A 17,275-nucleotide genomic window follows, 5' to 3' on the forward strand; every position below is an offset into this window, starting at 1 on the left:
GCGAGTTTATTATTAAATGAAAAATTTGAAATGACAGTCTTATTTCGGAAACGATGGTCTGAAAAAATGGTTGATAAAAAATATTTTAATAACAAAATGTGTTCCACAAATATTTATGCTTCATGAGAAACTCGTTTACAGAAATTTCTCATTTTTTTAAAATATATTTGTCTTGAAAATTTTGATTACTTCAAAAAGACCTTGTTCATAAATAATGTATTTGTTCTTTTTAAAAATATTTGTTTACTAATTTTATTGTTTAGCTGTAATAATTTAATTTTGAAGTTTATTTCAAATTAGATAATAACATGTTTTACACTTCTAGATCTTGATATTCGTGTAGGATGTGTGTTAGGACGTCATTTAATAACTAAAGAGCTTTATGCAATCCATCGAAATCAAAAGTTGTATCTGTATTTTAATACAGATAACAAAAAATGGCTTGGACTGACAATTCGACAATTTGAAAAAATCTCCACAAATCTTGATAATCAAGCAATGAAGAATTTTGAAATGGATGAAGATCAATATTATACCTTTGGTGTAAATGAGTGGATGGGTAACTTTTTTTCTTTTAATATTTTTTATTTTTTCTTGATTTTTATTAAAATCAAGAAAAAATATATTATTTTTATTAAATTGTCAATTTTTCAAATTGAGATCAAATAAGGTATGGAATTAAATTTAAAAATATTTGCATAAAGATATACTTGATGAGGAACTTATGTTCCATGCTGTTGCAGTATTTGTTTTAGTAATATGTTGCATTAATTTCAAAAACATATTTTTCAGCCATTCCAAACTTATTGAGATCCCCTCCTTTTGTTTATTACTATATGCTTGTTTCTTGTTAACAAGAAACTGTTTCATAAAGCTAAAAAAAAACTTTCAGTTAAAACCGGCCTTAAAAATTAGATAATAGAAACTCTCTGATAAAAATTCTATTTACTACTTTATTTAAATATCGATTATATTTTAGCCCAGTTATTTGATCTGGACAAAATTTCCCACACTCCCTTCTGTTTTCTCTTTTCTTCTTGTTGACCTCATGTTGGATTAGGCAAGATAAAAACAAATGTGTAAATAGGTAGATAAGTTTGAGTTTTTCAAATTGAGTGAATTTTAGGAGATTTGAATTTATCAGGGAAAGTGCTGTTCTCAAAAGAAGGTGGTATTAAATAAAATAGGAATTTTTTTATTATTATACACAACACAGTTAACTATATTACTAGTAATGTCATCATGCCTCGTGCCTTTTTTGTTTATGTTTGGTTAGTGCTTCTTAAAGCATAATAACTTTGTTATTATCCTAAAAATCCAATACAAGTTTTTTTGAGTGCACAATATTCAATGCAAGAGATGGGTTAATATTAAAAAATAGTTTGTTAAATAATGTTCTTCATTCCATAGTGGTTGATAAAATGAGGAGATTAAATTTGTCCTTTAACTTAAAACGTTTATCCAAATTTATTTAAATTTTTTATACATAAATTTCAATACGTTTGTCTAGCTGATAAAACAAAGTATTACCATTTGAATTTTATTATTTGAGTATAAGTTTTAAAATAATGTTCTTGTTATTAACTTTATTGCTTGTTAGCAGAATTTTTTAAGAAACTTTTTTTGTACGTGTTTAGTAAATTTTAAACTATATTTAAAACTAACATTTATTATTCTGCAAAATATTTTTCTTTTGCAACTTTTTTTGAAGGTTTTTATAGAAAATGTCACTTTTTAATCATCCTGAGATTTTTTTTAACCATTTTTAGTCAACCTTTGTCTTTGAATTCTGATAAAGAGTTTTATACACTTTATCTGATTTTGTATGTAGTAGATTATATTTGTTATAACAGGTTAAAATGTAAGTAATCACAAATAAAAACCTATAACAATGAGAACAAAGAAAAAAGAAGAGTATTGGCAATCAGCATTTAAATTCCAATAACATCAACAAATGAAATTTATTAATTTCGATTGATACCCCATTCAAGAAGGATTTTTATCTTTGAGTGGCATAATCGTAACGATTTCTCATGACAATAAGAAAGTATAGGATAGTGTCATATTATCTTGGTTTTGTAAAGGCTTTCAAAATAAATAAAAAAGACTATATGAGCAGTGGAATGTTAGTCATTTCTGCCAAGTAAATCAAACTAAATAACCTAGTGCTAGGTTAACAGAAATACTCTTCAATAAAACCTAAAATAATCACAATCTAAAGTAACTTGGTAATAAAGACACAACCTCATTTATTACAGTTGCTGAAAACAAACTTAATGGTAATAAGTATATGTTGTTTTTTTATTGTATATGATAGGATTGAAAAGATACAACAGATAAAGGTCGCATAACTAATAAAGTAGATAACTCTTTGAAAATTATGTTGTAATGGCTATTAGGCAAAGTCTTTTTTTTTTATGTTAGGAGTTCGGTAATAGCTCCACTTTGCTATTTCATTACTTTTACTTTTAAGAAATATCTTTATTTTGTACCATGTATAAAAATAGCTGTTGTAAATTACAGGCTGATAAAGCAAATTCTCAAGTTACGTATAACAATAGTTTTAACATACCTTACTTGAAAAGAAGAAAAAAGTAAGCTTACCTTACTTAAAAAAAATCTATTTAAACTTAAGCTACAATGAAAATTATTGTTTCTTTAAATAGTATATTTGATCTTTTTAATTTCACTTTAATTTTTTCAATATAAAATAAAAATAAGTTAGCGTAAAAACATTTTATTATGTAGAGTTATTAAAAACATTTTAATTTCAAACAAATTTTAAGTTGCAATTAAAACACAGACTGTTATAACTAAACAACCTCCGAATACAAAGTATCTGAATACAAACACTTAAAACCTTTAGGAACTTCTCTACTGGGGTCCGCAATGTTCTTGATGTAATTTCGTCCCAGGCCTGACAAATGAGGGTTTTAAATAAGTGGTTTTACACAGTAAAACCACCAAATTAGAACCCCCATTTACCCTTGTACGCCCATGTTTTCAACGTCAAACCCCTCTTTCCACTCTCCGTATAGAGGCATAATTTATTACAAATCAACGCTTACCTCCCCTAAGTACAAGTTTTTAAACCATTTTAAACAAGAAAACTTTTATTCAAACCGACATTTCTCGATTACATAAAATAATATAAATGACCGTCCAAAATTAACTGACCATCAACCTGATGCATAAAAAAAATTTGTGTTTTTTATTTTTCACCCTTACCGTATTGCTAATTAAATCATCATAAAAAGTGTTGAATAGATAATATAATCCGCACATATTCCCGATCAAATGATTAAAAAAAAAAAGTAATTTATACTCCAACATAAAGTATCATAATAAACTATTATTTATTTCTAAGCTTCACATGACTTCGTTTAAAAAATGCAATTGAATGCATATAAAATACACACTAGATTTAATAAGCACGTTTCTTTTGCATTTACAGTTAAAATATTTCGCTTTTTTTTTAATTTCTTTTTTTTTCGATTTTTTTTTTTTTCGATTTTTTTATGAAAATGTTAATTACAGAGAAATGTTATTCAAAGGTAATTTTTCAAGGTACTTTTATTAACTTAAAGGTTTTTTATGTTGCATATATACAACGTAAAAATGCAAACTAAATTAAAATTTAACTCTGAGCAGATTTGGCGATAAAAAATATTTTGTGTAAATATCACTAGTTTTTATTTTAAATTTTTGAGTTCACTAAAAATTTATTTGATATTATGAATTATTATTTTTATTCAAATTGTAAAGTTGCTAGTTCGTTTGTTAGTTTAATAATATTATTTTTCTTAGGCAACGCAGAGGGATTGTTTTATCGCAACAATTCGTTAAGTTTATGGACGCAAAGAGTCAAGTGGAATCATTAAATATTTATAATTTTTATATAAACCTAAAAATAAATTTCTTCATTTTCACATCTTAGCATTTCATCGAGTGGAAAATGAAACTTATACTTCTTATTACATGCATATATATATATATATATATCTGTGTGTGTGTGTGTGTGTGTGTCTATGTGTGTGCGTGTGTATGTGTGTGTGTGTGTCTATGTTTGTGCGTGTGTCTATGTGTGTGTGTGTGTCTATGTGTGTGTGTGTGCGTCTATGTGTGTGTGTGTCTATGTGTGTGTGTGTCTATATGTATATATATATATATATATATATATATATATATATATATATATATATATATATATATATATATATATATATATATATATATATATATATATATATATATATGTATGCGTATATATACAGTGGCGAAGGTAGGATTTTAAGTTTGAAATGGCCATCTTTTAAAAAAAAAAATATTCCTAATATTTTTACGTTCATATGTAAGACGAAAAAATTTTTCATAGAAAATAATTACTGTAATAGGAGAATGGGAACAATAAACTCTAAAATGTTCTTTGTTATAGTAATATGTTTAAGTAATAAGTCAAGTAATATGTTTCCGTAGTAAATTACTTTCTTACCCCCTAATATTTCAAGAAATTTGAAATGGTTTTGCAATATTTTTGCTTCAAGAAAGAAAGTTATTACATTGCCCTTAAATTTTTACTTTTAATGTAAATAGTTGAAAAAAGTTGTTTAACATAACGCAACGTGAGAATTATCTAAAGTCCGTGTTTTTGCTAACCAATTGGAAATTGGATTTCATAGTTTGCGTTTGTTTGCTGCTAAATTAAAAAAATTATTTGGGAGTTAAAGTTTTTCTTCAGATTTAAAATTGTTCCGTTGGTTATTCTTAAAGAAACAAAACTTAAAAAAATTACCTTAACGCTCTTATTTTCCCCCTATTTTCGATTTCTAATATGTCAAGTGACGGATCTAGGGTTTTTTGTGTTTGAAATAACTTCCAGACCTGGAGCTAACTCCCAACATTTTTATGTTTATGCTTATGGAAAATAATTAGACTTTGCAAAAAATTGCGATGATTGTAGGCTGGGAACAAAAAGCTTTGACTTCCTCAATATTTGTATAAACATACAATTGTTTGGACTTAGCTCCATGTCTGGAAGTTATCTCAAACACCAAAAAATCCTGGATCTATCACTGTACATGTAAAAAATCGACGAAATTTTGTTCTAGTCGGCCATTATTCTTACGCAATAAAAAGGTTAGGCACCGCTCACAAATTATGGCTGTATAGGTGCCCAGCAAATTTATGGCGATTCTTTTTAAAGTGTAAGGTGTTTATTTAAAACACCTCATATTCTCTAAAAACCGAAGCTTTTTTGATTATTTTTTGGGCCCTAATGAGGCTTTTTTTGAGAGTAAGGCCTCTGATCCACTAGCTACAGCACTGTTCCAAGGAGTTACCTTTATTTCACAAGTGTTTGCGCCGGTCCTGAACAAGACTAAGACGTCTGATTTATATTATTTAATATTTAATTATAGGAAAAAATTATGTGAAAAAAAATGAATTATTGAAATTTCATTTTAATTATATTAAGACATTATTTAAACTAATCTTGTTACTAAGACCATGCAAGATAAACTTGATTTTATTTTTCTTATACCTGCGTATTCATTTACAGAATTGAACTATTCATTAAAAATTAGAAAAAAGAAGCTAAACATAGAATTTTTTTAAGATTTCAAAATAACAATAGTTATATGTGTATCAATAATAAATAAATAACTGAAGAAGCCCATAAAAAAGGTTTACTTGTATATAAAAAATGTTTATATTGTCTGGTACTTGTTTAGAATCTTGTGGTAAGCTTGTGCACTGGCGTTCCAGTAGTTAAGCATTTATTAAATTTGTGAAAGTAAAATATTCTTCGCCTACCAATATTCAATGTTGAAAGCTAGTAGAATTTACAAACTCTATATAGTGTATTTGAAACAAAGAAACAATAATAATATGTTTATCATCTTGAATTTTCATCAACAGCTGTTTAACATGTTTTGATGTTTTTTTCCACAGATTTTCGGTAGTTTTTGAATAGAAATGTTTTTAATTGTTGCCGTCTAAGGTTCAAAAGTTATTAAATATTACTTGAAGCTCAATCTCAGTTGTATTGATAGAGGATTTGAATTTACAATTTCTGCAGCTTTTTAGTGCTACGATAGATTTTTTTGGCAGTTGTTCTCCTTTCGAACTTTTATAAGCTTTACCCGACTGACGTTATATTTTTCTTATATTTAGTTTCCAAACATTCGTGTCAGTTTTGTGTTTCCTAGATACCCCACCATGGAGTGACCTACGAGAAGGTGTAATACCAAGCGCTACTAGAAATTAAAATACTCTTTGTACATTTTTTTATTTGATTATCCAGGATGCATAATCGATAAATTATCTATTACATTTGATCAAAACCGCACTACATTAAACAGCCTAACTCTACTTTTCCAAAATTATAACATAAGTAAAAAATTACCTTCGTTTTGATTAAGAACACATTTCAATTCATGGCCAATATTTTTAGCTGCCATTTTGGAAACAACATAAATAACACAATTTTTCCATAAAACTATGCAATTATAAATACAAGATTGGTTGATCGGAAATAGAATAAGATAATATTTTCAAATTATGCTTATTTAGAAAAATGCAATATGACATGCAACACCGTGTTAAAAGTTTCTTATGTTTTCAATATAATTAAAATAGGGTAATGCTAAATTATTCAAAAATTTTAAAATGCTAATTTTTTTAAAAAATTTGAGATAAAACAGAATAATTCTAATGTCTCGATAAGTCTCCCCATCATTGATGAAAAAATGCAAAAACTTACAAATTACTTTATGTGTTTTCATGTTTAATGGGACTTTTAGAAATTAAAAAAATTGGTTAATTAGATGGTTAAAATCCTTCTTGCATTTTCATATTAAAATAAATATTTAGAAGATAAAAATTCGTTTTTTACATACTTCAATTTTTTCAACACTTCCATTTGTTGAAATATCTATTTAATCGACACCCTGTGGGCATAAAACTTAACAAAGACGTCTTTTTAACGTTTTTAAGACGTCTAAAATGTTTAAACATTCAACACACGTTCGAAAATTTAAAAAGACTTTTAAAATACCTCTTCTTTACGTCCTGTGCCACTGTGCAAGAAAGAGTAGGTATTTTAATAGAAAATAATCTCGATTTTAAGTAAAGATTTAATTTAAATAAACTTTAACTGTTTACTAAATTAGTAAACTGTTAAAGTTAAAGACAAATTTTTTTCTATTATAAAAGTAGCTTCCAAAAAAAGTAATAACAACATGCGTCTTGGAATGGTAAAACAAGCACAGTCTCATAAAAAAGAAAAATCACATAATAACACTTAAATATATTTCTTATCAACAGCGATAATCTTTTTATATTTACTTAAGTTATGTGACTCCATATATTCAAAAGCGAATTAAAAATTAAATATTTATTGAAAATTGAAAACAAGTAATTAGAAAACGCATAAAACAATCAGTATAATATTTTAAAATGGTTTTTGGAAAATTATTGAAAAGCCAACAATAATATCTTTAAATTAAATTTTCAAAGACTTTTAAAAACACTAAAATGAAAAATCAATATCAAAACATAACGTTTTGCGCATATAGCTTTTTTCGCAACACCAAATATATTTTCTGCAAAAGAGTCATTTACATTACACATAAAACATGACAGGTAATGTTACACTGCCATGTTTTATAAACCATTAGGAAAATCTTCTTTAGTCGAAATCCTTACATTTTCTGTTAATGTGATTTGTTAAAGGCAATATTTAGCACATTGAGCACATGTTAGGTTGTTATAAATTCTATTCATGGCCGATCCCTAATATAAGTTAATTCGTATTTACATGATCCAAACATAGTTTAAATACTGGTAATAAGTATTTGCAAGATGTTGCAACTGAAAATTAATTTTTATGGGTCGGGACTTTTGTAAAACACTTCCAGTTATAAAAGAGCGCAACCTGTTCAGTATTGTTAATGCTGAACAGGTTGCGCTCTTTTCTAACTGGAAATGTTTGAGAAAAGTCCCCACCCATAAAAGTTAATTTTCAGTTGCAACATCTTCAGATACTTATTACCAGTATTTAAACTATGTTTGGATTATGTAAATACGAATTAACTAATTTTAGGGATCGGCCATGAATAGAATTTATAACAACCTAACATGTGCTTTTATTAAGTTAGCTTTGTAAGCCACAATTTTTTAAAAGAATTATGCAATATCTACTTTTTTTAAACAGTTGCAATTCATGCTACTGTTGCTGAAAAATACTTCAATTTTAGAATTAATAAACTGTATATAAATATAAAGACATAGACCGTAAGTATGCAGAGTTTTGTTTTTCATTTTTAGATTGCTCTCTTAATGCAGCAAAAATAGCATCAGTAACACGACTTGTTTTAATTGATAGTCATTGTATAACTGATTTGCTTTATCAATAAACACCTAAATAACTTCGCCGCCTTTGTGGAATAATTTAAAAACTGATCTAATGCAGACAGATTATAATTTTATTTTACCACTAATTATTTATAGTTCAATTTTGATAAAGAAATGTCTGCTCCTTGCCTGAAATGTTATAAAAAATGTTAACGAAAAACGTTAACGAAAAACGTTAACGAAAAACGTTAACGAAAAACGTTAACGAAAAACGTTAACGAAAAACGTTAACGAAAAACGTTAACGAAAAACGTTAACGAAAAACGTTAACGAAAAACGTTAACGAAAAACGTTAACGAAAAACGTTAACGAAAAACGTTAACGAAAAACGTTAACGAAAAACGTTAACGAAAAACGTTAACGAAAAACGTTAACGAAAAACGTTAACGAAAAACGTTAACGAAAAACGTTAACGAAAAACGTTAACGAAAAACGTTAACGAAACTTCAAAAATGTGCTTAAGAAAGAGAGACTTAAAAGGTGTTGAGTAGAAAGTGGTGTCGGAAACGGTATTTTACAAATAATAGCAGAAGAATAATTTTTTTAAGGAAAAATTCTTTAAATAAAGTAAATTATCTATATATATATTGAAATAATTTATTATGAAATGTTTTATGAATTTTATAGTTTAAAATAATAAATTACAAAAATATATTGAAATTTATTACAAAAAAAAACGATTTCTCCTTTTGTATTATGTTTTTACTTATACTAGGTAATTTTGTAAAAACACTGGGTTTAGATGAAAATGCTTGTGTTGATTTTAAACAATTTCATGGCTCTAACTGTTACGTCACAGCTGCATTGGTTATACATTATATATGATACGTGGTTATCAGCTATGCAAATATAATGCCGGAGCACATGTTACGAAATAGGCATGGTAAAAATTATTAAAATTTAACTGTGAGATATTACCTTTCCGGGGGCGGATATAGCATTTTTCAGAATTTGAGCTAACATCCTTATAATGAGCAAACTTCAAACATTTATAAGTTTATACTCAGGTCAATATAAGACGCTTTTTTTGAAAATGCGTTAATTTGATCCTAAAACAAAAAAAGGCCAAACACCTTTCGCACCTCCTCTCGCAAGTTGTGACCAACAAGTTAATGAAATATTTTATTTACTAATTTCAACTGGATTAATATTCTTCGATTAATTTTAAATTTCATTGAACAATCTATTAGCAGTTAAAAACTGACCACACAAAATTTGTAACTTCAATATAGTTTTATTCTACTCAATTTATTTAAGAAAAATTTGGCTAATAAAAATATTTGAGGTAAGTTAAACAGACAGATCAACCATGCCAATGGAACGGGCATATTTTAATGTTTACTTTATATTAAATACCTAAAAATTTAAAACCAAAAAAATGTAAAAGTTAAAAAAATTTTCTTTAACCTGTTTTAATTAAAGCATTATAAAAATAATTAGAAAAAAAACAACAACAAAAAATTTAGTTACATATGACAGATGTTTCTTTTCGCTAGACTTTTGCCTATCACTATAATTTTGGTCTGCCAAACACATATGGCATAGCAATACATAATTTATTGCTATATTCTTTTTTTTTTTTTAAATATATATACGTATAAAATTTAAAATATTCAAAGTACTTAAACATTAAAGGAGGTTTAGATACCGGTTTTTCAACTTTAACTCCGTTGTTTCATCTGTTTCTTTAATGGGGTTTTTTTCGGCATTTCAACGTTTCGGCTTTTTAGAAGTCGGCGTTTTATAAACTCTCCAATTCACAAAGCAATTTAATTTTAATAATTTGTTTCGTTAAATATTTATTTGTAGTATAAATAAAAATTTTATATTTTCTTTGAAAAGCTAAATTATATTTGAAGTAAAAAAAGAAATGTTCTTGAATATTATACTTAGTTGTTTTCAATTTAATATATTTTTGAAATACTTAGGATTTGATAGGGGAAAGGTAAGCATTACTCTATAAAGTTGTCTATTACGTTGTGCTAATTAGCGTATAAAATAACTATAATTGTTTATATTAGCGTAAATGATTATTTCAAAAAATAACTATATATATATATAAACACGTAAATATCAAGTTTGTTTGTATTTAATATTTTTGTCTACTTTATGCTAGTAATCTTATGCAATTTTAAAAGTTTTTATATTGCACTGTCGTTTTTTTTCTTGTTTTGAATGTTGCGTTTTTCGGCCTTTAAAAAAGTCATCTATAACACAACTAAAAAATCTGATTTTCTTGTCAAGATATATTTAAATGTGTCATTATTAAGTAGAGCCATCGTAGAGGTAAATATTCTGGAAGATTATTATACCAGATAACAAAACAACACATGATCAAGATTGGAACTTTGCAGTAATCCAGAAGTTGCTGGATTTGAAGGAGAATGATCCCTATCAAGTACAAATTTAATAAGTTGGTTAAAAAAAAACCGCTTATTGATTTTAAAAACTTACTTAGATACCTTATGCCTTATGTAAGGCAAGCTTAAAAAATAGGTTAAAATGCAAAACGTAATCAAAGTTATTATATCGTCATTAAAAATAACATATGTCTTGCCGCTTGCATCTGGTTCACAATAAAAATATTATTATTGCAGTTAACTTATAACAGTAGAACGAGAGAAATCCGTCTGATAAGTAAGTTGTTGAGCCGACTGATCAGTAATTTGTTGCGTCGAAGATGAGATATTAGGAGTTTGCTAATTAAAATTTAAAGACTTAAATAGTAATTGTAGAAAGACTGATTAGATATGAGGAGCCAGAGTGATATCCAGAGTTTTCAAAAATTAGAAAAATACAGATGCCATTTTCCAACAAGCAAAAACACAGGAATCAGTTAGGCGTTTGGTTTACAGGTTATTGGAGTGAGTTCTGAAGAACACTTTCAAGTGGTTGTGACAGCAATGTTTTCAAGACCACATGCTGTAGAATAGTTTAAGTGAGATATAGGTAAACCTGTTTCTCTTAGATGACAGAAAGAATATTGCTAATAAGATCATGAGATAAATCAGAAAAAAAGGTTGTTAGCAAATATTTATGTCTCGTTATTGTAAGAGGTACTAGAAACAGATTTAATAAATGATTTTGCTTTTGTTAGCTACCCAAATAAAAATATTTAAAAAATCTATAGAACTCGACTTTAAAAACAAAAAAGTTATTTTATCCGTATTTATACTTTAAATTGCTTAAGGTATTAAATTTTATCCATATATATTAAGATGTATGTTAAAAACATTATAATATATATTACAATTGTTGAAATTAAAAGACTTTTAAAATATGACAACTTTGATTGGTATAAACCAAATTACTAACCCATCAAAAACATAAGTTAATTAGTAAAAACATTTTATTAAAATATCAATCCATACATGTGAAGTTCGATACTTTCAAAAAAATTTTTTAGCTATATTGCAAAAGAAATTACATGTTTGATAAGGAAAATGGAGTTTTACTAAATTACAACACAATTTACAAATATATTTTTAAGATTTTACTGGTAAAATTATAGATTTAGACAACAAGATTGGTTATCGAATATATCCATAAAATGAACTAAAAAACAACAGTATAATATATCAGCAGCATCATTAGAGTAATTGTAATTAGCAGTTATAAAATAATACTCACAAAAAAAAGTACTAATTGTATATAAATATTAAGTACTAATGTACTTTACTTGTTTAACTTCATTTTAAATAAAAAAAAGATACCAAACAAAAAACCCTGAAAATCACATTTTCTGAAGATTTTACAACAGCTGGTATTAAAACCGGACTAGGAGTTAGTTGTTCTGTGTAGTACCTCTAAACTGCTGCAGGGTACTAATTAATAAAATAAATGTTTTAAAGACAAAGTGTTAATTTTCTTAATGTTCTTAATGAAATGTTCTGAGTTCAACCATTTAGTGAGATTTCTGACATCTTCTGATATCCGATTCACGTAACAGGTTTTACCAATATTTTTTACATTAGCAAACTCTAATTGATGACAATTATTTGTCTTCGGTGGTTATTGTACAGCCAAAACGATGTCTTCTGCAACAGGATAGTTAAACAGATTTTTGAATCCTTCTACTTTTCTTTGGAACCTCATGTAAAGAATTTTAGGTGCTGGTAAAACCTCATCATTGTCTAATGTAACTCAATTTCACACTTTTTTCAGTTTTTCCTGGGTAGACTACAATATGCCAACTCCCTATAGTTAGAAAATTGTTGACATCAGGTTCATCTTGATTAGATTCATTTAAATCAACATCTTTCTTATCATTACCTTCATTGGAATAACCACTACTACCGGCTTCAATGTTTTCTAATTCAGACAAATATTCAACATCCTTTGAAGCTATTTTTGATTTTTTGCCTTTAATTTGTTGGTTTTTGGATTTTTTTCTGTTTTGATGTTTGCCTTTGAATCCCGCTTTTAAGTTGTCTGGTTTCAGAGTATTTTGCAATTTTGTCAAGAGCGCTGGGAAATGGTTTTTTGGAATTTAACCGTTGATTCTTTAATTTCTTCTCCATCTTTGTAAAATCTTCTTCCACTCCATTTTCAAGTGGAGTGGAAGAATATTTTACAGAAAAAACAGCATTATCGAGTGGTTGTAGTAGATGTGTGGCATTTGGGATTAAACATGTAAACTGGATATTATTTTTTAAGCATGCTTTGATAATATCAGATGAGAAATGTGAAGTTAAATTATCACCAATAGCAACTCTAGATCCTGTAAGAGATGCTGTTTTAGGAATAAAAATTTCAATGAACCAAGGCTCAAATGTTCTAGAGTCGAAAAAACCAGATTTATAACTGTCGAATATAGTTCCAGGTGGGCCATCATATGTCCACTCTATGTAGCAGTTTGCAGCTTTATAATCAACGATGGGAGAAAGAAACTGACCAGCTGCACTCCCACAGTACTTAATACTAATAGCTTCTTTAGAATGCAGCATTTTTCTTTCTACGCGTTTAAGGCCACGTTTATAAACTATTGTTTTAGAGCCTGGATTATCTCTCACATTTGTCTCATCATAGTTGAATATATTGGTATTAGGAATGTCTTGAAGTATAATGGATAACTCATAGAAATATAAACTTACTGAATTTCGATTAATTTCAGCTCATGCTGGTTTTACGTTGTCAGCAATTTGAGGAGTCAGATTATTGCAAACAGTGAAGGATTTTTTCCAATCAGGGCCATGCAAGTTATTTTTAAATTTAAAATCAGTAACACCCATTTTGTCTAGATGGTCTTTTTTTAGCAGACATATATCCAACTTGTCCGAAGGGAACTTCCAATCTGTCAGGATGCTAATAATTTGTTGAAACTTTTCTTCGGAATGGGGCTCTAATCTGTTCTGCCATCCAAAGTTTTTATGTGTCTTAGTTTACTCTTGTTGTGCAGAATACCATATGATATACCATATAACTTGGATGCCTTAAAAATTGATATTCTTTTAGTTGAGATAGCTAACAAGAAATTTTGCATGGTTTCTGCTGGATACAATATATAACGTTTATAAGTTCACATGAATTCTGCTGAAATTCTTCTTGTGATATTTTTTGTCTTAATGTCTTTTTTAACTAAAAGTAATTGTTTGAAACATTAAATAATAACAATATAATTGAAATATCAAATGTTGAAACTTATTTGAAAAAGGAAAAACAAAAATAAATGTTTTAAATTTTCTGCAAATAAAATTGGGAGTAACCAAAAATGAGTGGTATATTACAGTGGTAATATAATTGGAATATACCACTCGAACATCTAAGAATAGATTTTTAGAAAAAAATTTATTCCAAAAAATTAAAATCAAATGTTATTGGCATTTTTTATTTAAGTTAAATACTTTTAAATGGCATTTATTATTTAAGTTAAATACTTTTAAATAAAGTAAAGTTTTAATTAGTGGTATATTCTTGTTTACATTCATGTATAAAGTTTTCCTATTTAAAATAAAATGTGATCTAACTAAATATTTTTTATGATTTATTAAGGTCATTTTCAGCTTATGCTAATAATGTTTTGGATGAACTTATTTCAAAATGTGTTAGACCATTGTTTAGAAAAACTGAAACTTATGGAAATAGATCGTTTAAAAAAACATGTCTTAAACAGATTTATATATATAATTAAGTTTAAAGAATTAAATGAGGATCCAACTATAAAAAGAGAAATATCTTTACAAGGGTATCTTAGAAAACTTTATGAGCTTAAATGTTTTGAAAAAGACAATTACACTAAAATCAATCCTGTAGGATCTCAACCTGCAAGAATTTACGCGTTACCTAAGATGCACAAAGTTAGTAAAGATAGTTCTCTTCCAACATTTCGACCTATCATCTCAACAATCGGAACATATAACTACAACCTTGCCAAACATCTCTCTCATTTATTGTCTCCATATATACCTAAACAATTTTGCACTTTAGGCTCATTTTCTTTTGTCGAAGAATTAAAACAAATTAATGTAACTAATAAATTTATTGTTTCATATGATGTTGAAAGTTTGTTCACGAATATTCCTCTTAAAGAAACCATCAACATTGCAACTGATTTATTTTTTAAAGATAAAACTAACTCAAAACGTTTTTCAAAAGTTCACTTTAAAAAATTACTTAAGATGTCCACATCCGGTTTACATTTTCTATTAGGCGGAAAATATTACGATCAAACAGATGGTGTTGCTATGGGTTCTCCTTTAACGCCCATCTTAGCTAATATTTTCGTTGGATATCATGAACAAACATGGGTCAATAACTGCTCTTTTACAGCACCATTTTTATAAACGGTATGTGGATGACATAATTGCTATTTTTAATTTTGAATACGAAGCTCAAGAATTTTTCAAACACCTCAATAAACAACATAAAAATCTGAAATTTACTATGGAAAAAAAACATATAATCAGATTGCTTTTTTAGATGTACTTATTAAAAAATCCAATTCGTTTTCGACTTCAGTTTATCACAAAAAAACGTATACAGGTCTTTTACAATTTTTTTTAGTTTTATTCCCGCTTGCTACAAATTTGGACTTGTTCGGTATTTGATTGATCGTGCATTTGAAATTAATAATTCTTGGTTTGGTTTTGATAAAGATATTAAGAATCTATCATTAGTTTTACAAAATAATAAATTTCCACAAAAAGTTATTGACTATGAAATTAAATCCTATATTGATAAGAAAATGAACCCATCTGTGTCTAACATTGTTAATAGCTTAAATATAAAATACTTTAAGCTTCCATACATTGGAATGTACTCTAATTACACTAAAAGGAAAATTTCAAAAATTGTTCATAAATATTGCAAGGATGTTCTAATAAAATTAATTTTCACTACTAATAAAATACAAGATTGTTTTTGCTTAAAAGAGTCACTTCCTGAACTGCTTAAATCTCATGTTGTCTATAAATTTTCTTGCGCTGGCTGTAATGCCAGTTTTATTGGAGAAACCTCCAGACACTTGGCAACTAGAATAAATTTTATCTTTTAATTTATCTCTTAATTGCAAAAATTTGGCTAACCGTGATTCTTTTGAGATTTTGGATAATGCAAACACAAATTAAAAATAAAAGAAGCCCTCCACATTAAATGGGAAAGTCCCTCAGTTAATAAACAAGCTTTACATTATACTATAAACTTATCTATTTAATTTTACTTTCAGTTTATTTATATATATATATATATATATATATATATATATATATATATATATATATATATATATATATATATATATATATATATATATATATATTTTGACAGTTGGTTATTTTAATTGGTTATTTACCGAGTTATTTTGTAATAAATATATTGGTTTATTATGTATAATTTTTTGTCCGTTAATATTTCTCTGTAAAGACTTCTATTTTTTAATATATATTTCAGAGTTTTTTATTATTGTAAAATAATCTTTTGAAAATGTAAATAAATTTTACGAAACATGTCAAGAATAAAAAACATCGTGTTATTTTTAAAATAATTACTTATTTTATGCTATTACAACGTTCAACAAATATATATATATATATATATATATATATATATATATATATATTTTATATATATATATATATATATATATATATATATATATATATATATATATATATATATATATATATATATATATATATATATATATAGGGGGGCTATAGCCCCGGTCCCACAATTTTAGGGGCCCCGATTCAAAGTAAATAATTTTTTATTAACTCTGAAATTTAAATCTTTTATTAGCTTAAAAGAGCCAAAGTTAAATTTTCTAAATTGTCTGAAAACAAAAGCACAAAAATAAAATAACTGTCAACAAAAACGCTGCATTATATATTTTTTCCGGTCGTTGACAACAATGGAGCGCAACTACTTCTACAAAAAAAAAAAATTACTAGATTGGTAGCAGCGCCTAATAGCAATAATTGAATGTAACATTTGTACAAATTGCTGCAAAAACAATTCCCTTCGGAAAATTATTAACTGCAAGGAACATATTCAATGTATGATTAAGTGGATAGAATTCATAACACAAAATACTCATGTCGATGAATATATGGTAAGCCAGATTATAAGGGATTTTAATTGTTGGTCTGCAATCTTAAATAGAATAGTTGCGGTTATTCGTTTTTTAGCACAATTGTCTTGTGACACAATTAACTATAAGAAGTGATGGTTAGAACCACGCAAATAAGTTATTTGGATTTCTATCGAAGCTGTTAACTATTAGACCATGGAATTGCAAGTTAGCGCGAAAAAAATTGTAGAAGTGTACTCAAATGATTTAGAAGATAGTTTCATATTTGAAATAGAACAATTTGTAACATTATTCAAGTTGCAGCCTCCGAGTTTTTTTTCGCATAAAAAAGATAAA

The 17,275-nt window shown here is 26.9% G+C and overlaps 2 protein-coding genes across 4 annotated transcripts in view; both read left to right on the forward strand.

Annotated features, from left to right (window-relative positions):
- The window catches only part of LOC136087618 (uncharacterized), a 110,334-nt gene extending 106,405 nt beyond the window's left edge, over nt 1–3,929 (forward strand). For all 3 annotated transcript variants that reach the window (XM_065810932.1, XM_065810933.1, XM_065810934.1), the window contains 2 exons: nt 326–559; nt 3,808–3,929. In XM_065810932.1, the coding sequence (XP_065667004.1) occupies nt 326–559; nt 3,808–3,881 (308 nt within the window). In that variant the 3' untranslated portion in view covers nt 3,882–3,929. The remainder of the gene's footprint in view (nt 1–325; nt 560–3,807) is intronic.
- A 6,311-nt stretch (nt 3,930–10,240) lies between these two features.
- Nucleotides 10,241–17,275, forward strand: part of LOC136087254 (trefoil factor 2-like) — a 35,884-nt gene continuing 28,849 nt past the window's right edge. Inside the window, exon 1 of the mRNA XM_065809716.1 lies at nt 10,241–10,357. Within this exon, the coding sequence (XP_065665788.1) occupies nt 10,283–10,357 (75 nt within the window). The 5' untranslated portion in view covers nt 10,241–10,282. The remainder of the gene's footprint in view (nt 10,358–17,275) is intronic.

Source organism: Hydra vulgaris, chromosome 11 (genome assembly GCF_038396675.1).
Source record: "Hydra vulgaris chromosome 11, alternate assembly HydraT2T_AEP".
NCBI classification, from domain to species: Eukaryota; Metazoa; Cnidaria; class Hydrozoa; order Anthoathecata; family Hydridae; genus Hydra; species Hydra vulgaris.